We start from the raw sequence: 23919 nt of genomic DNA on the forward strand, positions 1-23919 counted from the left end.
GTGAATATATACCACAATTTCCTTATCCAGTCGTACATCGACGGACATTTAGGTTGGTTCTATTTGTACACATTTTTGATAATCACAATTTTTTGATAGTGGGTTTTCAGTGTTCTAAATTTGGGTTTATGGTGAAACTATATGGGGGTACTTTTATATCCAAATTAATAAAATCTATAAGGCTTTTAGATGGCCTCTGTGTGAAATAATTTGCCCTTATTGTAGTTTCTAGTAGGCACATGTACAAACACTCATCACTGTCGCACAGATTTGATTTGCCTCATGGCCATCTGTATGAGCCAGGGTCAAACTGGTTTGGCCTTTATTGATGCATTTTCCAAGGCTCATTGGTAGAGCAGCACGTGGAGTTTTTATACAGTTACTAACCATATTATGAATAAAAATAAACTTAATGACAAGAGCTTTAGATCTGTCATTTCTTATTAAAACTAAGAAGACAGAAGTTTATAATTTTGTGAGCATTTTTAGGGATAACCATAGGAGGTGTTTGTCAGTGATGGTAACATACATATAACATGGTATTTGAAAGAATGAATTACTAAGATCTTTTATATGTTGATAGTAGAGGTAACTTAATTAAAGGATCACATACTAAAGACAACTGTAATTTTTGAAAAATATTTATTCTTTGATGAAAGGAACATTTCTCAGCAGTGCATTTTTAAAATCCTCTGGCTTTAAATTAAAAATGCCCATAATGTACTCTTTGCAGACCTCAGCATATACCAAATTTTTAATTTAAATTGATTTGAGTTTAATGGGGCATACAAACCATTTTTGCTGTTTGAGGGATTTTTATAGACCAGAAAAATATAAACTTAAAGTTGTGGAGTAATGAGAAATCTTCCACAATGAATAAAAACTATTAGTTTTTATTTTTTGAGAATCGTATTTTCTGACATGTAACTGGCTTTCATTAGATCATACTTTCCCTGATGTTTTTACAATGCATTCTTTAAATATAAAAATCCACAAGATAAATATATTGTTTCAACTTAGTCTATTTGTGATTTTTGTTTTTCTGTGACCCATTGATTCTATAAAAAAGTGCCAGGCCAAGAAACAATAGTGAGAGTAATTCGTCCTTTAAGTTCTTTAAGCATCCTTGCCAAGCAAGCATGTATCATTCCTGATGTACTTCTACCATTGACAGCAAGAAGAATATCACCACATCTAAAAAAAAAACAAGATAAATGATCAGTTTTTTAATCCATAGTGAAGTTAATGCAAGTTTATTTTGGTGGTCCTAGTTTTTGCTACTAATCAAGGATTTTTCTTTCCCCTTCTCACTTAAAATTCTTCAAACTCACTGTCCATCTTGTGTTAGAAGGGATGCTAAAAGTATAGGAAGTTGCAGTATAGGACCACAAGTGTATGTGTAATCATTTTGGACTTCTTAGAAGTTGAGTGCTACATTAATGTTTTTAGTTTCTTACCCCCACCCAAAAATACAATAAATACATACCTTATTTCAAATGGGGCCAAGGTTTTGCATATATAAAAATATTTGAATGTAAGTTTTTTGTTAAGTAGTCATTATTATTACCTAATTCTTCCATCATTGTATGCTGGTGTTCCTTCAACAATGGATTTGATAAAAAAAGGTTTGTTCCCATTGTATTCTTCATAACCTCCTACAATGCAGAAGCCCAGACTTCCAGCTGTGTTTCTTCGTAATATAACATCTTTACAATTATACAAGTACCTGAAATAGAATGTAATCAGTGTGTATGCACAGTTAAATTTAACTATTTGTGAATAATTATTGTGATTAATTTATTCCTTTTATTGGCATTTTGTTAGGCTAGGTAACACTGGATAGGTCCCACTCAAAATCATGTTACAGCTCAGTGACCCTTGTGCTATTAGCTAGCTTTTTGTAATTGAACCTGTTTTCCATAGCTGAACATCCTTTAAAAAAATGATACTATCTATTATGTTCTATTTATATTTCTACTGGGAAAGATAATCATATTTTTGGCTTAAGGAAGACAGTGCTTGAGTTCGTATTAGCAAAAAGTTAGATATGCCTAAATTCCTATTGATGAGCCAAATTCAAACATACTTATGGACCTATTTTTATTTACTTGTGGATAAAAATAATTTTTAGTGAAGGCAAAAATCTTTTGAATAAATGATTAATCTCGAAAAAAAATTTAAACCTAAGCCTAATTAATGAATTTGTGGAATTTTGTTTGGCCTTTGGCCGAGTGCAGTTACCATAGAGATGTGTGTCAACAGGTGGGTTTTACTGTAAGATCTCCTTGTCCACCACATGTGTAGCTATAATGTAGGATCTGCTTTGAAAGGCAATTAGCATTTTCATGTTGGTAAAAAATCGACATGGCTGTTTTGTTCCTAAACTGTACCTTAAAATATTAAGTAGTTGCTTTTTGAAAATCAATAAAAAGTCTCTTGTGAAAAGAAAAGTTTCTTGTGAAATGTTAAGTGATAAAGTTGATTATTACATTTGTTACCAACCTTGCTAATCAAAGTAACATGACTTTTTTCATGATGATGCTGACTCTCTTGAAATAAAGCAAGCTTTGGGGTTTGTTTGGTAAATACCTTTAAAATGTAGTACTAAAATTCAACTCTATACTGTTTTGTGTGTACTGTCATACATATGAGGATACTTCAAAAAGTTTATGAAAAGATAGAATTGGAAGATAATATGAATCTTTCCGTGAACTTTTTGAAGTACCCTTATATACATCATTTGCAACAATTTCACTTAGATGACAGCTGAAAAGTATGGATTTCATTAAATGAAAAAACATGCCACATTATAAAATATTTATCTGCTGTATTTTTAAGTAAATCTCTATGTCAGTAGTAAATTCATCCTGGAGGAGCTGTGGTGTGTGTGTCAGGTACCACATTTTACATAACACAGTTCACTATCTGCTCATGTACAAAGCGGGTAATCGGCTGTTCCCCAAGCACCAAAGCATTACATTCCCAGTTGGGAGGCTGTGTGCCCAATTTTTTGGAGAAAGTAAGTAAAGAATTATATGATTATTAGATGATTCTTATCCAAGGTCATGATCAAACAAATGTCTTAACATTTACCAGTTGTGATTCTTTAAAATATATAAATGGAAACTTGAAACTGTCATTGTTTCTCATTCTTTTGATCGCTAATTGTGTTTTTTTCCATTAAGTATCTCCTTGGACTGTGCACTGACTCACTGAATACTTTATTTCATATGGACAAGCTGTAAACAATCTAAAAATTACATGTTCCAGTATGAAAGTTTGCAACCTAACATTAAGTCACAACTGCGTCTATTTTTCCTATACTCTTGATGCTGGAGAGCAGGAATCTGCTTGGAACTTAGTGCAGCATATGTATATTGAGTGTATACCATGCTCTAGGTACTTGGGATATATTGGTGAACAAAACAAAAATCCCTGCCTTCCTGCAGCATCCATTCATGTAGATATGAATGTCACCAGTTTTATTTCATGAAGAGTAAGTGTTTTCCTTTAGTTGGGCTGAGTATTTAACTTTACTGTAGCAGCAAAAACACAGTATGTTAAACACTTAACGTCAGACCTTGGTTAGTTGGGATTAATGGATACTTTTTTCTTAAGTTGAATTATTTCACTCCCCACTGGGAAATATGGCAGCTGTTTTTGATCAATGACCTTTCAGATATTAAGGGACTTTAAACTCTGAATGTAAATATGAGCTTTTTTCCTATTCTGAACTCATTCTCTAAATTTAGGCCTAATAAAAAGAGCTTAGGCGTGTTATAAGAAATAGCAAGGAGTTTGGTAATTTTTCCCAATGAGAAAATGATGATTATCTCAAAAATTAACTCCTTGAAATGAGTTAATGAGTGTGAAGCCTCAGTTGCTCAAGAAGCTAAGGTTTTTCTAAATTTTCCATATATCCCCTTATATACCAGTTTATTCAATAAACATTTGAGAACACTGCCTGGCTCTGAGCTAGGGTCTTGGGAATACTGAGAAAACTAAGGCATGGCCTCTTTCCTTAAGGAAACACTTTAGGGTTAGAAAATGAGTGCATCAACCAAAGCTAGTTGAAAGACCATATTTCTTCCTGATTTGAATTCTTTTAAATTTCTAAATTTGCTAGATGGTGTTAGAATAGCAGGGGTTGGAAAGACAGGGATGGTAGAATGTTTGGAACTTCTCATAAGTGCAAAAAATTGAATCTATAGCCAGTATCTTTCCTTTCATAAAATGTTACCTTATTATTTTACTATTACTGTCTGTGCTCAGAAAGGTTTAACTTTTTGGCCCCGATATGCATGTAACCATTACTGTTAATAGATTCCGGTCTGTAATACAGTCTCCTACTGTTGATTAACTTCAAATTTGCTTCAGTTTCTGGATCAGGAGCCTCTCAGTCTCTGGTAAAGGACTAGTTTTTATTTTTTTATTTCCAGTTTATTGCAGACCAATACATTTATTAAATAAAATAAAATAAAAATTGAATTTCTAGAAAAATGAAATCTTAGAAACATACAAAATAACCCAAATTTTAATTATATTCAACAAATGGAAAACTACATTTCAATAAATATAAAAAAATAAAAGGAAAAGAATTACCAAAATTATACATTAGTTAAAATGCTTATAGGAGATTATTAATATAGACAATCAGTTACCCTAATAACCTTTTGTTCTTCAATTGTTTTCCTAAAGTTATGAGAGAAATACTGTGTCCCCATATTAAGTGTCTTTAACTTTGAACATACATGTATAGCAACATCTTAAGGTTTGTAATATAAATGAGGTTGCTACTAGGTTGGCTTGATGACAGTGCTATTTGCAGTGGATAAAGGATATCTAAACTTTTTCTACAACACTAATAGAAAAACCAGTATTGGAGAGATATGTTCATGAAAACAGAAGAAAAGATATGAAAGCAATTTTAATGAGCTTAAGATTTTTAACTTTTATCCAAAATGAAGCAAATGATTTAACTTCAAAATTTGTCTTATTATTCTTCAATGATACCAGTTACAACAGTTTATCCTATGAAGTTATCATAGTTAAATAATCTCTCAATGACATGAATTCTGGATTAATGAATTTCCTTTTTATTTTCTTTTCTGAAAAAAGTGTCAAATCTGTAAGATGTTTGGCAATACCTTTTGCAGATGTGCAGCATCAAATTTATTCTACCTCATTGATAATTGTTAAATTACATCATAACAATTTATGGGAACTATTCTTCCAAGCTTCTAACTTTCATTTTGTCCTTTGATCTTATTGGCCATTGAAAAACACCTTGCATTTCTTCCTTGCAGGAAGTATTAAGGTCGGCAAAAATATTGAAGATTATCTGGCAAATAAACAAGTTCAGCTATCCAATTTACATCTCTTAGAAATTGAGACCAAACTAGTTTCCTAGCTTACAGAAAAAATAAGGGCTCAATCTGTTGTTCAAACATTTTTAGCAGAACTTTTCTTCTTTATAACTCTTAGCATGCAATAATAGTTCCTTATGATTTAGCTTTCAAATTATTCCATAATAAAAATAACCTAGAATCTATGCATTACCCTTTCCATAGCTCACAATTTTTACTGTGTCACCAAGCACATTGTTTAGTTCAGCTGACATCTTTTTTCATAGCAAAATTTTCTCAAAGGATACACCATATCAGGTTCCATTCCTTCTGGTGCACTTTCTTTAATCTGGGTAAGCACTCACAAGAATTTGCCAATCAATGCAACTGCACCAGCAAAACATACTACATAAAACTTAAACTTGTAATTGGCTAACAGTGTAAACTTTCATTTGGTATGGTTCAGAGCTAGTTGTGTTTGTCACCAAAAAATCAAAAACAAAAATTCTCATATCACAATCATGTTTAAATCATACATATACTAAAAGATTTGCCAGCATAATAATACCTGTGCATTTGTCAAGTTAAAATGAAAAATATGTTGCTGGATTAATTTTTTTCTAAGTTGGTTTTACATATCATTAGTCATGGAAAATGGTACCTCCCCCCCCATTCACTCAACGTTTCCAAGCAAACTTTAGTCTTCATATATACCTTGGCAATGTATATATATATTATATATATTTTTAATCTTAACTTAAAATGCTACTTTATTGTATGTACAAAACATTGGCATTTGCTTCTGGTGACTTTTTAATTTAATACTCTTTTCTTTCAAAAAAGTTGTTTTGAACTTCTTTGTTTTGTGTGTAAGTGACATTTATGATTTCATTGCTTCATTAAGCCAACATCTCTCCACAAGTAAAGTGGTTTTACTACTTCACCAACAATTACAGCTGCAAAACTAAGCTCCATAGATGAGTAAAAAGCAGAATGAACTCTTTTGTCTTTTTTTTTTTTTTTTTTTAATCATTTGTATCATTTTAAATAACTATGGTTGTCATTTGTTTTCAGAAAAGGTGTGGCTTGTCTTGACAAAAAGTTCAGTGAAGCTTGATTCTCCATCAATAAATAGGAAATTTGCTTACCTAATTCAGCTAATAATGTAAACTAAACTACATATTTAAAGCAGTTTTGATTAAAAATTTAAATGATTATAAAATAAGTTTTAAAAAGAAATCTTTATGGTCTCAGATTTTTACACATATTTTGGTTACAGCTTAAAATATTATAAGTTGTAATGTGGTGTCCTATTGTACACTAGTATGTAGCTTGCACAACATAAAACTCACCATGCCAGTTCAACAACATCCTGTTCAACGAGTTTACTGATCTTATGCTTGAATAATGCAGCAATGTCAAATTACTATAAAAGTTTCTAGACAATCTCAATTTCTATACTTACCACAAACCAATAATACACAGTTTGTGGATCAGCACTGGTCTGTACCCGGCACTAAATAATTTTTGTAATTTTTGAATGTATAAATTATACAAGAGAAATGTTACACATTTCTTAAGAGTTATTAAAGAAGAAAGTTTTGGACTAAGATTCTGCCTAAATAGGAGGATAAAATAAAAAATTCTCCGAGGCAAATTTCTTTGTAGTATTTTTCCATCCTCTTGGTCCTTATCTGTATAATTACCCATTATTACTACCCCCAAATCTCCTTTTCAAGCATTCCTTTCTGATCTCCACCTCTGATCTTTCCAGATCATTTACTTTGTACCTTCATTCCAACAGATTTTTTAACCCATCTGGACTGGTTGCCTACTTTTGGCTAGGTGGTTGGAAAAGGCTTCTAAAGATATGACATTTAGTTCATGACCTAAATAGTAAGAAGTAGCCAGCCATGTGAAGCATGGCAGCGAATTCCAGTCAGGGAGAGCCTAGAATTTTTGAAATTTAGTAGAAAATAGAATATTAATCAAAAGGGATTTATCACAATAAGAGACAGACCAGAGAGATGAATATGTGCTTCAGTTAATTGGTGACAGGGTGACAACTAGAAATTGCATCTTAAATTTCTCTTTTAGTGATTTTTCCATGATATGATCTTATAGCCTCTAATTTTAAATACCTCACCGTTTTGTGAAACCTGCCTTTACCGGGCTGCTGCTCACTCTCGCAGGCCAACCCGCGCTTTGGGAAGTATGTATTTCTTACTTTTGTATTAAACTTTCTGCAGCTGCCATTAACTCTCTGGAGCCAGCTCACACTTTCCCTATGAAGTGTGTATTTCTTATCCTTTACATTAAACTTGTTATCGCTTTCTACTCTAACTCTGCTCTTGAATTCTTTCCTGTGGCAGAGTCAAGAACCTGGTAGAGGACAGAGTGGGCTGAGATTGGCTATCCGACCTCCCCAGACCCTCTCCTGCAGTATCAGGCCCACTGCATTCCCGACTATATACAGTATACCAAACTGGATTCTCTCTGAAGCAAATCAAGGGTTCAGATATCCCGTTAAGCCCAAGTCATGGCAGGGAAGCAATGAGTTATGAAACCAGGACGAGACTACTGGGATCCACTCCCAAGTCTGACTATGCTGTTCCTCCTGTGCTACACTGTTGTAAAAATGTTTTTAAAGCCACAATATCTACAGTTGTGTATTATGTATTATTGAAACATATTTGACATGTTCTTGGCATGTTTTCCTATTATATTAATTTAGGTGAGAACTGCGCCTTAATAGTTTTAAAAAATTGAGTCAATGCCCAAACATGCCTGTTATTCTTTAGTAAGCTAATCAGTTTAAAGAGCAAGACATTATAACTTTATAAAATAGAACTAGAAAATATAATAGGTGCATGGAAAACATTCCAAACTGAACTCCAGAGTAACACAACCAGGAAGTTAGGAGCTGCTAACAAAGTCATGGTCTCCAGCTTCACTGGGCAATTCTTTAAGTCCCTAGTCAGCATCTTCCTCCAGTTCCTTCTCTTCCTATCTAACTTGGCCCCACCTACTTCTCTGACCTTCTCTCATACCTCTCTCACCTTCACTCCCAGGTTCTAGATGCATAGTCCTTTTTGCTATTCCTGGACTATGCCAAGTTTGTTCTCACCTTAGGACTTTTGTGTTAACCATTGTCCCTGCCTGGAATACTCTGCCATGCTTCGCATGGCTGGCTACTTCTTGTTAGTCAGGTCATAAACTAAATGTCAAATCTTTAAAAGCCTTTCCCAACCACATTCAGATGGAATAAAAAATCTGTTGAAATGGGGGCATGAAGTAAATGATCTGGAAAAATCATAAGTAGGGATCAGAGTACAATGCTTGAAAAGGAGATTTTGGGGTAGTAATCATTGGAAATTATAAAGGCAAAGACCATGAAGATGAAAAAATACTACATATAATGGGTTTTTAATTATTTTGTAGATGACAATACATATCTCAGATTAATTTATAATTAAGGTAAATATCAGATATAACGTATATAAACAAAAGCTCTTTGGGATCATTAGTACTTCTAACAAGTAGATACAGATCTTGAGGGAAAAAAAACTTTGGTAATTGCTTCTCTAAACATGTTTATCAAACTTGGATGTCCCACTGGTATCTCAAACTCAACATGTCCAGAATAACTAATATGGCCTCATTCTTCCTTACTGTGGCAAAATTATTGTATTAATGCCCCCAATTCTTCACCCTTCCCTGGTATCTATGCTCCTTGTCACCTAACTTTGTAGTGCCCTCCTACTCTGACTGAGGGATCAGCCATACGATCATTAGTGGGATGTTTGCCTCAGCCGGCCAAACTCTAGATATGTAAGCAGGGCCAGCCAAGATCAGCAGAGCCACCTAAATGACCCAGAGCAGAACGCAAATGCACGAGTGAGCCAGCCAACATCAATCAAGCCTAGCCTGCAGACTGTACCCGCAGACTCATGACCAAAATAAATTCTTACTGTGGCATGTTACTGAGGTTTTGTGGTTGGTTGTTACAGTGCACAATTGTGAAAATAACTATTTTGGTTGTACCCTCCAGCCAGATGACATGTACAATCATTCACTCCAGTGTCTTTTTTAGGTCTCCAAAGCACCCTGTGCTTACAAAACATTCAAAACAGTTTAATTATAACTTTTGTAATTCATAATTTTAAATAACTTATCATGACATTTTGCTGCTCACTAGATTATGAAGTCTATGTACATAATACATTATTTCATTATTTATTCAACAAATGCCTGCTGAGCAGAGCCATTTAAAGATCTTCAGAAATACTAGGGATTCTTTTCTTTTGGATGCTCCAACATTATAGCAAACATATTAAAATGCATTCATATCTCACATTAAATATAGATGGGCAGGGGTAGGTGTAAAGAAAGAAATACTTCAAAAAAATAATTTTGCTCTTAAAATGATTTGGCCATGAGAAACTCATTTGCTTTCTGATTGACAGTGACATCATACATGGAAGGGGAAGTGGTGAAATGACAAGAAATTTGAGGTAAATAATGATGAAAGCTGTATACACTATGCTGGTGGCTATACAAAACATCCAGTGAATGACAAAAGTCTGCGTCATTCAAACTCCTCCAGAACTTGCTTTATGGTAGACAGAAAACAAATGGTGTAACTCAAATTATCAATGCTAAATATAGGCTTAGCATCCTCCTCTTGAGGGTGCTCACTAAACTTATTGTTAAAATCATAGACTCCACAACAAAACAGCCTAGTTCAAATTCCAGCTCTGCCTATTAACTAGCCACGCAACCTTGGCCATGTTACTCAACCACTCTGTGCTTTAGTTTCCTACCTTTAATGGGGAGCAACTGTTAGTATTAAATCACAGAGTTGATGTGAGTTTTAAATGAGTAAAAAATGCAAAGAACATGTAAAGCTCTTAGGAGAGTGGCTGGCACATAGGAAGGACCAGGTAAATATTAGCTACTGCTGCTGCTATTACAATTACTCCATGGTGTGGATGTACCTGATAGTGGCCCTGTCTTACATTTAAAATGTGAAAGTGTCTTGATTTAAAAAAAAAAAAATCCATGACCTCTGCTTTCTTGCTAGTCAGTATAGACAATCCTTATCAAAATGTTTTCAGAGTTTCAGGAGAGCCAAGGGTTAAATTCTTAGGCAGAAACAGAAATGAGTTGATGTGTATTACTACCACACTGGTCCAGATGAGAGCATGTTTTGAAAGACTTCCAGATGTGGAATGTGGGGCCTGGGAGCCAATAAAGAATAAAGCAGAATGTCTTCAGCATTTTCTGTATCACCTCCAATTAAATGACATCCGATCATTTGTAAAGCTGAGAGCCAGGGTCTAGAGCTGCTACCCAGGGGTGACTCCTGGCACACAATGCACTATTGCTAAGTGTGCTACAGGTAATGCACATTTGCCTTGTCCTTTATAACCTATTTCTACTCCGTCCGTCACTGCTTGTGCCTGACACTCACTGGTTCAAAATAGGCATCCTCAGCTCCGCATACCAATGATGCCCTCTTTGTATATATTCTTTCTGTGTGTTGTACTGCCCCTGAGGACATGATTACAATGGATTTCCTGTTTCTAGACCTACTGACATGTTATATATCATTTTTCTTCATGGGTAGAGAATGTTAGGTAACTGGCTGGATCACACATTGGGGCAAATAGGTTTCCTTAAAATCTGTTAAGCAAAAGGGGAAAATACTTGACCAAATAGATTTGGAACTTAGAGAAAAAGTTCTGTGAATTTAAAAAAAAATCTATTTGCAGCCTAAATCTCTAGCAATTCAGGTAATATGACTTTTGTTGAGGTATGATGAGTGGTCTGAAATTCCTAGTACATCATTCATGCCAAATGGCTAGAGGCATTTAAGCCAATGGTATTTCAACAATCAAACTGGGGTCCTTGGGGCTCTGAGCAGTCAAGATCAGAGATACACCCCACCATGAAAAATTGAAGCAGTGTTACAACTGGGGGCTCACATCCTGAGACTATCTGAAGGCTTAATATGGGAGCATGATTGAGCTATTAAGGACTTCTGAAAAACAGCAGGGTGGACATACTTCTAGTTTCGAAATGGCAGAGTGAAAACTGTGCTTCCCCTTCTGCTTTTAAAAATTACTGTAAAAGCAACTAGGAAACTTGGAAACAAAAATGCAAACTTCACCTTAAACAAAATGAAGAGTCACCATATATAAGAGAGAGCTGCCAAAGGCAGTCAAAGAGGGAAAATGGAAGAAAGGATATGCATAGCTGGAAAGTGCAGACCAAGCCAGTAGAGCCTTGGGTTCATAATGAACAGCCCACTCGAACAGGTAAAACACTCATTCCACAAAGGAACACCAGAAATAAGCAAGCTGGCTGTTAGCAGAGCTTCCCTGGGCCCAGTTTGGCAGAGAAGAAAGGCATGTGTGAAGCAATGAGAACCCTAATAGATACCCATACGACAGGGTGCCGTCTGCCAGGGTGGCAGGGTGGAGGACACAGACTGTGCATTGGGAAGGCCCCGCAAGGCTGATTTTAGTTGGTTTGGGAGAAGTAAAGAAACACACACATAACCGTGTCCTATAAAGAGAAATTTCTACTGTCTGGAATATGGCCCTTGTTCTTTCACATACTGTGAACCTCCAGTAGATACCTGCTTGGAAAAATTTACCTCACTCAAAGATTTAAAAAGAATCAGCAGAGATATACTATGAAAGAAAGGGGGAAGGGGAAAATATCAGAAAAACAGTAACAGACAAAAACCACTCACCAGAAATATGCTGCCACTCAAATAAAATGCTGCTATAGAAAATCAAATTTATAACCCATGACATTACCATGAATTCAAAATACTTCTATAGCAATTGCCCTATAAACAAGAGTTCACTGCAGACATAAGATTTCAAGGAAGATTTGGTTGAGACAAGAGACGAGCTGACAGAACAGAAGAAAGAAAAAAATAAAAACACCACAGAAATCAAGGTGGCTACAAAGGAAAAGATATACAAGGGTACTTCAAAATTCTGTGGAAAAATGAAATTAAAAGATAATACAAAAACTTTCCCTGAACTTTTTGAACACCTCTCATACTACTGAAAACACAGTAAGGAATTGATGGACAGATGGAAATAAGCCATGAAAATAGAATGGATCAATTTATGCTATCAGGAAAAAAAAAAAACAAAACCCCAAAAACACAACGGAAATAAACAGAGTTGAAAGGATTCAAGAGAAAATGAAAGATATGAAAAGAAAAGTCATCAAATACACACATATCTGGAGTCTCTGAAAAGAAGAACCAAAATAACATAATGGCCATTTTGAACAACAGGCAAAAAGACCAAGCCGTGTATGGAGGGAAAGAATCAATCACGCACCTCACACTTCTCCACACCAACAGTGATGTGATGCCTACAAAGTCCTAAAGGACAAAACGTGGCATGATAACTTGATATCCGGGCACCCCGTCACCTGGCTGTAGGGCATACCACAATATTTATCTAGTTCCTATTGGCAGTGGACACTACAATGCTGAAATGACTATCATGATACCCCAGATGGATTCTTAGATTGTGTTTTTAAAAAGAGCCTGGTGCATAAGAGTGTGTAGCTACCACTGCGTCTGTACGTGTGTGTATATATACACATAGGCCAGAGGTCAGCAGACTAGAGCCCAGCCCACCACCTGTTTTTGTAAATACAATTTTACTGGAACACGTCATGCCTATTCATTCATATACTGCCTGTGGCTGCTGTTATGCTACAACAGCGGAATCGAGTAGGTGCAACAGAGACTATATGGCCCTCCAAGTCTAAACTGTCCGGACCTTTTCAGAAAAACTCTGCCAATCTCTGATATAAACTCTCCCTGGAAAAATACACATGAAATTGGTAACAATGATCTCCGCTGCTGAGCAGATCTGAGGGGAAGGGGAGGGAGGGAGGCTTCCTTTTCTCTCTCTCTGTACTCTGTGGTACCCTCTGAATTTTGTACTGTGTTTATTATATTACTAAGAATCGCCAGGGTTCTGAAAATCAGTGTTGCCTATGCTGGCATCACATCACAACACTTCCTTTATGCTCTCCTTTTAGAGAAATGAGCACAATTCAGGCTATCCTCCTAGCGAGAGCAAAGAAGTGCCGTGCCCAAGGCCAGATGACAAAAGGTAAAGGCAGAGAAAGCCACTCGCTTGGTTGTATTTGGAGTAAAAAGCATCTCACGCTGTCTTCTCTTACATGAATGAATGATGAGGAATTTTGATTATATGACAAAATAGCTTTCAAACAAAAAATTAAAGATGACTTATTTAAATAGTATTCTAGTTGCAGAATGATATTTCTAAAATAAAATTTTATTTATAGTAACACACTCTTCTACTTAGGCTGAGTTCTAAAATGTTTCAAGGTTTTTAAACTGCTTCAATGCTCAGTTTTCAATTGTTTAAGGATTTTTAAAAATATACAGATTTTAAAAATAATTTTTCAACTAGTGAGGCTCGAAAAGGAATCTAGGTCAGTTTGTATTGGAGGCAGAGATTTTTTTTTAAAGCCTCATTTAAAATTTAAAAAATAAAAAGAGAAAGAGACAGACCTATCTCCACCCTCATGAAAAATGTACTAAAACCAAATATCTCACTTTCATTTATTTAATCCTATGCCAGTAGATCCTCTTCAGCGACTCTAATATTTAACATTTAAATCACACATTTATAATTAATAAGATAATCTTTTTAAAAAAAAATTGGGGGAAGCATAATTTTTTTAAAGATAATCTATTATACAAACACGTGGGGTCCAATGTTGGTTTTCAGTAATCGTGTAGAATGTGTGGTGATTAGATCAGCGTAGTTAGTTTACTCATCATTACGACATGCACTCACTCTTTGTGTCCATTGACCAACTCCTCATTAGCCCTGCTCCCTCCTCTCCTCCACTCCCCTTTCCCACCTCTAGTTTTCTAAAAGTTCAACCTACTACTCTGATTGTTTTTTCTTTCTTTCTTTCTCTCTGTCTCTCTTTATTGTCCATTTGTTTATTTATGGATTCATTTCCTGGTTATGAGTGAGAACACGCAGTATTTCTTTTTCTGTACCTGGGTTGTTTCACTTAGAATAATTTTCTCCAGGCTCATCCACATTGTTGCAAATGGTAGAATTCCATCAATGGATGGCTGGATAAGGAAATAGTGGTATATATACGAAATGGAATACTACTCAGCCATTAAAAAGTAAGATAATCTTTTAAAGACCAATAGTTTATGTTTTGATGCAGGTGAGCAAACACCAATTTATCTGTCCTTTGAATATTCAGTTTCTGAATACAGCCATTTGGTAAGGCTGACCCGAAATCCTTCCCTGAAGTGACTGTGTGAGACAATTAAATGCTTCACTGTTGAGGCTCCAAAACAGCAACACAGCTGCTTCCTGAAGTTTTATAAGAACTTTTCAGGAGTAGGCATTAAGGAGAGATGATCTGAGACAAGTCCCTAACCAGCAGATGCTTAAACATCTGGGCAGAGGCGAAGGGTTCTGCTCCATCGCTTTAAGTATAGCCAGGGTCACCAAAAAGCTGCAGAGGCAAAGCCACAGAAAGGAGTCAGCCTCCATGCAAGTTCCCAGAGCTGCCACTAACAGATTAAGCAAAGGTGGACCTTCCCCTGGGCAGGTGCAGCTCAGCTCCAGGATTTCTAAACACAGGCTAGAGTTCTGCCCCTTTGCCTGTCAGCTGGGCTCCCTGCTGCATGAACAACCTACACAGCTGTACGTGGCAGCCCTATGAGCTCCTCAACATGAATGCCTGACAGTTTTTACACATTCAGCCTTTCTCCCTGCCCTAGGATTTTTGCACCCATTTTCAGTTACAAATGGGACGACAGAATGATTTCAAACAGTCCCATGACCAAGACTGGGTTTCATTAAGATGCTAGTACCATGAATCGGCCCAAGAGAGTGAAAGAGTGGTTTCAGGAATGTAATCGTTTCCTCCCACACCCCCACAGAGATGTCATGCTGGGACTCACCGTGGTAATTCCAGCCACATGACCCAGGAAGGCGACCAGTCGCCAGGTGGGGCCATGTTGTGGTTGGAGTCCAGGGCTGCTGGGCTGCTGCAGTCTTCCTGGGGCTCATGTTCTTTGACTTCCAAAGCTTTGAGTATCACTGAGGAGGATGTGCTTTTCAATAGTGCAACTGCCTCGCTCCGGCTGACCTCTGTTAGTTCAATCCCATTCACATTCAACAAAATGTCACCTGATGGCCAGAGAAGCAGAAACCATCCTTAGTGAGAGTGCAAACAGGGACGTCTGCTTACAGTGCAAGGGGGCAGAGACTGACTGGACATGCAGATGCCGAGAGGATAAGGTGTGTGGTATTAGCCCCCCGTGTTGATGTGAGATGGGGTTCTCCTATAGCAAATGGTGAACAGTGTGTGCCTTCTAAGGTGCTGGTAAGTCTTGTTTGGGGTTTTCTAAAGTATGCCTATTGGTATTTGGCTCTTGCCTTAAAAAAGAAGGAAGGAAGAGAGGAAAGGAGGAAAGGAGAAAGGAAGGAAGATAACTTAGACTTATTCACCATTTAATCAAAGAAAACCTACTCTTTCACTCCTTTCCCTTGTTTCCTGTGTTTAGCACAAAGGGGAGGACTTGGAAAAGCTCCAGCACTTGCACAGAGCCTGGCATGCTGTACGTAGGCACCCAATAAATATGGACTGAACGAATGAATAAGAAACTACCCATGAGAGTGTCTGGCAGAGGATTCTAGGGCTGTTGGGAAAAACAGACCTGGATCTGTGCTCTTAAAGAGGTGGAAAGAAGAGTAATATTTTTATTCATTGCAAAGGTGCTAACAGCTACCATTGGTTGAACATCTACTACATACGGGACTATTTTCACACATAATTTCTAGCTCATGTTCTCTCACTAACAAGTCAATTCATTTGGCCTCATCATTCTCTACCCAGGTGCTTGCAGAAAAGGAAGAGAAATTAAATTCAGACCTTCCCCCATCCCCATTTTCTATTTATCTCCCTCCTGTTTTTCTGCCCTCCTTGTATATCATCTTTTTTATACAGAATAACCATAGCAGAAGTAAAAGGACAGGAGGAGAAAGACAGGAAAGACCTTGAGTCCTTCCTGACCCCAAAATAAGTACCCTTCGGCTGGCTGACTAAATCCCTTAATATGCCATCCCCCTGCAGTGCCTTAGGCTGAGCAACTGTACCTGGAAACTTCACATTTTATGTCTTGAATCTGAACCCTTAAGTGGCATGTCTACTCATCTGTCTGAGCTACCTCTTCATATGAATTGACAATATTATTAAGAATACATATTTGTAGAGGCAAATTTGACATCATCTTCTTTTGCTTAAAGTAGACCAAAGCACATTTGATTAAAGTAGTGAAACACTTTTCACCAATGGGAAAGTACTCAGCATGGTACTTTCATTTAATAAATATTCACTGAATCACATAAACTTCTATCCAATCCATAAAATGGAACCATTCATGAATTCGTTTCGTCACTGGATCAATCCAGCAAAGACCACTTAGAACACTTAGTGGTGAAACCTAGTCTAGCAACTATACTCAAACAAATCATGGTCAATGTGTGGCAGATGTCCTGGCCAGGTCACCCTCATATTCTCTTGCTAATTCTGGAAATAGTTACCTAACCCAGCAAGCTGCTAATTCCTCTTAATATTCTGCCACCCCTGTGCCTTAAGCCTCTTTACTTTTTACCTGTTTTTATTCTTCCATCTCTGCTTATGATTCCTCCGGGTTCAATACTGATGACATAGATAGGCAAATCCCATTCCCTATGTGATGCTCCCCCTGCAACGGTCATGCCGAGAGATTCGCTGGGGTCTTTTCGGACACTTACCACCTTCTCATGACAAGTAGCTGCAGGATGGAGGGGCTGAAGGCACAGACAGAAAAACATGGCACATATATTCACAACTGGGTTTGTGTTCTCTAAATGCAAAATCTACCAAAGTTGCATAAATGATGCGAATCACATAAATATGATGTTGGTCTTTGGTAGCACAGAAAAAGACAAAGAGAACCCTCACCTTGCCTCACCTGTAATCATTACATTATCCCAAATTCTGTATGCTAACTCAGAGTAAGTTTGCATTTTGAAAGGGAACAGTAAAAATGGAGGAAAGAAGAGGTTGGAGACTGCTGGAGAAATCGTAAGCATACAAAGTGGACTGCACCCAAAATTTCTCAAGAGAGTCATTGATTTCTGATAGTAGTGAGTCAGCATCTCAAAAAAACTCTTCTCATTCATGAATATCATGAATTTTTTCTAAGTTAATAAAAGTAACCATCTTTTATACAGTCTTCTTTCACATTTCCTCAGTGCTTACCAAACAGCCTTGACTGTGCTAAGCGGAGAAGTTTAGTGGAGCACCGAGGGTCTCAAAAAGTGACTAGAATACCACAAATAAGACATGTCTTAATATGTCCTGTTTCTCCTATGACCATTTGCTTTCCCCAACAGAGACAGAGTCCCATGTTAACAATGGAAAAGCCCGGGCCGGCCCGTGGCTCACTTGGGAGAGTGTGGTGCTGACAACACCAAGTCAAGGGTTAATATCCCCTTACCAGTCATCTTTTTTTTTTTTTAAAAAAAAGGAAAAACCCAAGCCTCTCCATGAATCCTTCACTCCCAGAGTTGCCTAACTTTGGCTGGGAAGGAGGAGAGTTAAGTATGACAAAGCTGATCTTTTCTGTCTTTTCTCCCCACTCCTCCCTACCTGCTTTGGGGACCTCAGAATGTTCCCTAATGTTTAAAAATATAACTTATGATGAAACAGTTCAAGCTGATTAAAAAATATCATGGCACCTGTGTATTTAATTACTCAAGCTATAAAAAATATTTATGTTTTAGAATACTTGCTTTGGATTTTTAAAAGAACACATTTTAGACATATAAAAAAATATAAAGAATAACAGAATAACCTACCCACATACCGTGTACCCAATGTCAGAAATAAACACTCTGTGTACAGTTAAAGTCCCCCCTTTAACTTTAAGTGCATGACTTCTCTCTGGTCACATCCCTTTCCTCTTACACAGAGGTGACTACACACTTAAATTTGGTACCTATCACTCCTTAACTTTTCAGTTGGCTAAAGCTTTTCTGTCCCACAAATCCTTCTTTAGTGTTCTTTTAAATCATTTAAGGTCCCATTTTCAAAAAGTGACATTTCCTAAATCAAACAAAACTTTAGTTGGAACATAAAAAGTAAGCCATCAAACAGCCATAGATATATTAGTTTTATTTCACATATGCCACTTTTTTTGTGAGGACATTTCAGAAGGCAGAGAGAATATAAATTAAAATGAAAATTACAATTTTCTACGAGGCTAGTTTGTAACTATGTTTCCAGGAATTCAGACACGTGACAGAGAGTTGTGGCAAAAATATGATCGGACCTTCTTGGCTCTTTCTGTGGTTCATGATGGCTATGTGGAAGGAATGCTAAAACCACAGTGCGAGTGGAGGCCTCATTCTCAGTGACTTCATGAATTAGAATAATGTATTATAGTTAATTCAACTAAAATTAGCTAATTAAAAACTTTAATCAATTAGTTAATTAAGTTAATAAACTAGTTTTCCATTAATAAGTACTGTCAGTTTAATTTAAACATGCTAATGGTATTTACTAGTGAAAAGACATCAGGGAGTCCTTATCCATAAAATGTTTTAGCAGAATGTACTTGGTCTGTCTAGGTTGCTTATTGTAAATAAACATGGAATTTATAGATTTAAGGGGCATGGCTGGCTGGAGAATGTCAATGTAATTAACAGAAAATAAAGCAGAGATGTTCCAAAATCAAAATTTTGAGTAATGTTTTTGTATTCATTGCTCAAAAACTCAATTTTAAGTTATTCCAAACCAAAACATGGCTTGAGGTGGAAAGAAAAGGGCATTCCCTACTCTCTGTTGCAAGAAAAAAAATCGGTTACCTATAAGATTTTTTTTAAAAATTACAAATGATGTAATGAAACCAGATCCCAGGAGAAATGACTGATGGAAGCTCACTACCATCACAATACAAGGATACTCCAAAAAGTTCGTGGAAAAATGGAATTAAAAGATGATAGAAAATTTTCCATGAATATTTTGTAAGACCTTTTGTAGAATGCCAAGCCAAGGCTACAGGACAATTATTTCAGACTGAACAACTTTTATGTTGTTTAAACACCCATCCAAATGTAGAGGTTAAGGCATTACCTCTAATAGAAGCCACAGACAGAAATACAAATTGGGCTGAGCCACCTCATTTAGAGAAAGGCTGCAAACAACTGGTAGCTTGGAGGGTGGATTCTACCCACAGATGCATTCTGCTTGATCTACAGTGTTTTAAAATTTTCTCTGGATTTGAATGCTGTAAGACAGGATGTGCTCTCTAGTTTGCCCCAATCCCCACCACTCCCTAATGTTACATGAGATCCAAGTGTTTAAATTAACTTCCTGAGCTCTTCTGCAAAGACAAACATATTAAAAACAGTAGGGGAATTATTATTTTAATTTCCAGGCAGACTGGGAAATTCAAAAACCAGAAAGCAAGCAAACCTCTTGTTTCATTTCAAAGTGAATGGAAAGCAGTCCTTAAACCTAATGACTCTTGGTAAAAACATGACATCGATTTGGCTTAGACTAAAAATTAGGTCCCCATATGAGGTCTGCAAGATCAGGTTTCAAAACTCTCCTGCACTTTCTCTCTCCTGCTTGGAAGGGAGACACCTGTTATCTCACCAAGTCTTGAAGATGGGACTTTGGGCTTATAGTTCTACAAGTAAAAGAGTGTTTCTTTAAGTGACAAAGTCCAGAGATGATACTTAGAAATGTTAAAGTAAGCAGCCTTCCCAAGAAATAGCTCCCTGCAGGAGCAGTGGACACATCCTGATTGGGCCTTACCTTGGGACGGTTGCTCCTCTCCCCTGGTCCTGGGGACCGGCTGCCATTGCTGTTCCAGCCGGCTTCCTGAAAGATGTCAGGGCTCTGCTGTCGAACCTGGCGGGACACGACGAGGTGAACGCGCCTTTCACTGGCCTGGGCGAGAAGACACAGGCGTGAGCCACTTTCAGTTTCCATCCACAGCACCACGCACCAGGGCTTACCAAGATATGATTTTGGTTGTACCATTTTTTATGGAAAAAGATGATTTCTAGTATTTTTATTTAAGTGCCCATCTTGTACTTTGGCAAGAGCATGAGAGTTATCTCCTTTATCCTTAAACCAGGCAGAAAACGTTGCTCCAAGGGAAAACCTAGAAGGGAAGGTTTGATTCATCCAAGTCCTTGAAAAGTCATCAGATATTGCTAATTTATTTTTAAGAAATGGCTCCACTGCACACAAACCACGTGTGAAAGTCTTTCTGGACAGAATAAGGTGCACAGTCTAAAGCAGTAGCCCAGACGAAAGGTCTAAGATCAAAGGTAAACCGTAAAGAAAAAGAAATAGTAGCAGCAACCCTGTCACTGCAGGAGGAGAAATCCTGTGTCTGACAGTCTCAAATATTTGGGCACTGGAAAGGATGAGCACTTCGGAAATATGGGGTGACGTCTTAGGTTCCCACAAAGCCTGATTAAAGTCCTTTGCCTTAATCCTTTATTTTTGATGTGACTACCACTAATCCTGACTACAAGTCCTCTCTTCTCTGTACACTGATACTTGAAAAGAGCATTGAGAATAGCAAATGTATTGCTTTTTGGAAAGATCCCTTCCACACGGTAAATTTACAAATTGGCTTTCTGCCCCAGAATAGTTTCACGTGTGCCTGATAGTGTGGATCATTATTTCAGAACTGCTGACTGCTGAGGTTTCAGATCTGCAGGGTAGGCAGACTAGACCTTAGACCTGTGAAACTTACATAAACAGGGTTCCCTGATGGCCCAGGCTGAAGTAGGCAGGTAACCTCAACTTTAGTAAAAGTTGATAATGGATGAGACATGACTAGATTGATTAGAAAGGCCCTTACAAAAGACTAGGTTTGGGGACAAGGAAGATAGAGAAGAGACGAGTAAGGGCTGGTGGTTCCTCTCTTCACACCATCCTTGACCACTCACCACCACATCAGATGTGGACGCTGATCTGCTCTCTTCTTCCTTCCCAGGCATGGTTACTGAGCCACAGAAACACCAGGTCCCCAAAGGAGAGCAGAGACAGTCCATGCTCTTTCCCATTAGCTCAGACAATGGGAGACAAGATATTTGCTTCCTGCCTGCCATGTTTGTATTCCCCAAAATTCATATGTTGAAACCCTAACCCCCAACATAGTGATTTTAGGAAGTGGGGCCATTGGGAAGTCATTAGGTCATGAAGGAGGAGCCCTCATAATAGGAATAGTGCCTTTATAAAAGAGGCCCAAGGGAGCTTGTTTGCCCCTTCCACCATGTGTGGACAGAGCACAATGGCACCCTCCTTGAGAAAGCTGCCCTCCCCAGACACCCAGCCTGCTGGCATCTTGATTGTGGACTTCCCAGCCTCCAGAACTGTGAGAAATACATTTCTGTTGTTTATAAGCCACCCAGTTTAGTATACTTTGTTAGAGCCGCATGAATGGACTAAGATGCTGTCTCTCTGCATCCATCTTCCCAAAGTCTAAAACTCACTCCCAGTCTCAGAAACCAAACCTTGTTTTGAAAAGCTTAAGCAGTAAGCACCAACGAAATCAGATCCCCATGGTTGTCCCACACTGACCAGCTCAAATCTTCATGGCTTTGTGCTCTTATATTAGTAAACATCTCTTCTCAGCGATCTCTTGAAACATAGGGTCATCAATTGGGTGGTTGTAAATTAAATGAACTTTCTAAGACAACCGCTAAAGCACAGTAAGAGAGTCTATCATACATATCACAACAGATGGATGACCAGGTGAGCTGATGCATTTCACATAAATTAGGAAAATCCCACAGAACAGGGCCCAAGAAGCAAGTTCACGTCCTTATGACACCATCATTCACACACAGCCCCATCATCACGCCTGGTCTCCCCAGCTGGGCTTGTGAGCCCTTCCTTTGCTTGCTTGCCTATCTTGAATTCCCTGGTGTTTTCTCATCACACATGATGCCTGTGTTGGAACAAAACAAAAATAACAAGCCCAGGAAGTAATCATGAAGAAAGCTGACATGAAGAACTGTGGTATTTGCCAACTAAACTCAATTCTTGGAAGAGTATTTTGTAATAACTGCATCTCTTTCCTTGTACTATAAGTCTCACTTATCCTAATAAGGTTATCTTTGGGAAGCAAAAAATCACTAAAAGATAAGCAGCAGCAAACATTCAGGTCAAAACTTCAATTACTGAGCCCAAATTTGCTCTCTTATCTTCAGGGAAACTCCAATGTTTTGAAGGATCTCAGGAGTGTGTTTGTCTCTGGGCCTGCATATTGTATCACATTCATTTTGGACAAGGAGCGGCCACACGATCTAAGCACCTCTTGAGAACTGAGAAAATTTGAGACTTACGCACTGAATTAATTTGCCAGGCAAAATCCAAACTGCCAAGAAGCAGCCTGCAAGAGCTATTTAATTCACATTTTCAAGCACAAATTTTTCATTGGATGTTCAAATGCTGGCTTTGGTATTAAGTTGTTGGCAGGAATAACACTCCAATAAATAACTCTGGTATCAATTTACTTGGAAGTAAATTCTCTGCAAGGCTGGATCTGTGGCTCTTACCTTGTAAATCACCCACAGGGAGACTATTTGATTCACTTTCTTTCATGGTATTTGAAAATATAAGGTGGAAAATGGGCTTATATGTTGGTCCTGGCTCTGTCCTGAGCAGCTGGATTCAGTGCAGAGAAGCAGCCCCTAGCACTAGAGATTCTTCCTTTCCTCTGGTGTGAGTGTGAGAAGGTGGCAGGCAGAGGCACAGGAGGATTGAATGAGAGAATGGCAGAAATTTCTTTATTTCCCACTCACATAATATGTGCCAGGAAGACAGGTACAGCAGACTTGTGACTTTAATCACAAATGGTCAGAGCACGAGATTGCTGCAAGAAACAGGCAGGACAGTCCCTCCCCTGTATCTCTTGGGATGTTGCAGTTTGGGTAAAAAGACAGTTAAACAACTATGGCTATCTCAATTAGTAGATATGGCTTAAAATTTCCTCTTCTCTCTCCCTTAAACGTCCTAGATTTTGATCTAGGCAAATCCTGAACACACTGCTTACACCCTGCATACCTTGATTGCTATATCATATGCTCTCTCTCTCAAGAGCCCAAGCATTAAACGCCCGCTCTTCTTTTTACAGGTCAAGGGAAGGGTTCATCCACGTTCTCCTCTGTGGACGTTAGCTTATTGGCAGCTCTTGACAATCATCCTGTCCCCACAGCTGACATGTGCCTGCTCTGGGCCAGTCACTGTACTAGGAGCTTTGGGGACATGGTTCTTGCCCTCATGGAGATCTTTCTACTTCAGGGACAGTCAAATGGAGCTGCCATGAAGGAGATATGCAGAACACACTTAAGGGTCTCCAGAGATGGGGCCAGTTATATCTGGCTGAGGACACAGAAAAAGTCCAATATTCAGAGAAAACCAGAGGGTTAAAACTGAGTAGCATTTA

General features: G+C 37.8%; 1 protein-coding gene across 2 annotated transcripts in view; it reads right to left on the bottom strand.

Annotated features, from left to right (window-relative positions):
- Positions 1-677: 677 nt before the first annotated feature.
- Positions 678-23919, bottom strand: part of LNX1 (ligand of numb-protein X 1) — a 113970-nt gene continuing 90728 nt past the window's right edge. For both annotated transcript variants that reach the window (XM_063107766.1, XM_063107765.1), the window contains 5 exons: positions 20265-20399; positions 17071-17248; positions 15355-15583; positions 1568-1726; positions 678-1194 (listed from right to left, as the gene is read on the bottom strand). In XM_063107766.1, coding sequence (XP_062963836.1) covers positions 1059-1194; positions 1568-1726; positions 15355-15583; positions 17071-17248; positions 20265-20399 — 837 coding nt within the window. In that variant the 3' untranslated portion in view covers positions 678-1058. The remainder of the gene's footprint in view (positions 1195-1567; positions 1727-15354; positions 15584-17070; positions 17249-20264; positions 20400-23919) is intronic.

The sequence above is a fragment of the Cynocephalus volans genome, chromosome 9 (assembly GCF_027409185.1).
Source record: "Cynocephalus volans isolate mCynVol1 chromosome 9, mCynVol1.pri, whole genome shotgun sequence".
Classification (NCBI taxonomy): Eukaryota; Metazoa; Chordata; class Mammalia; order Dermoptera; family Cynocephalidae; genus Cynocephalus; species Cynocephalus volans.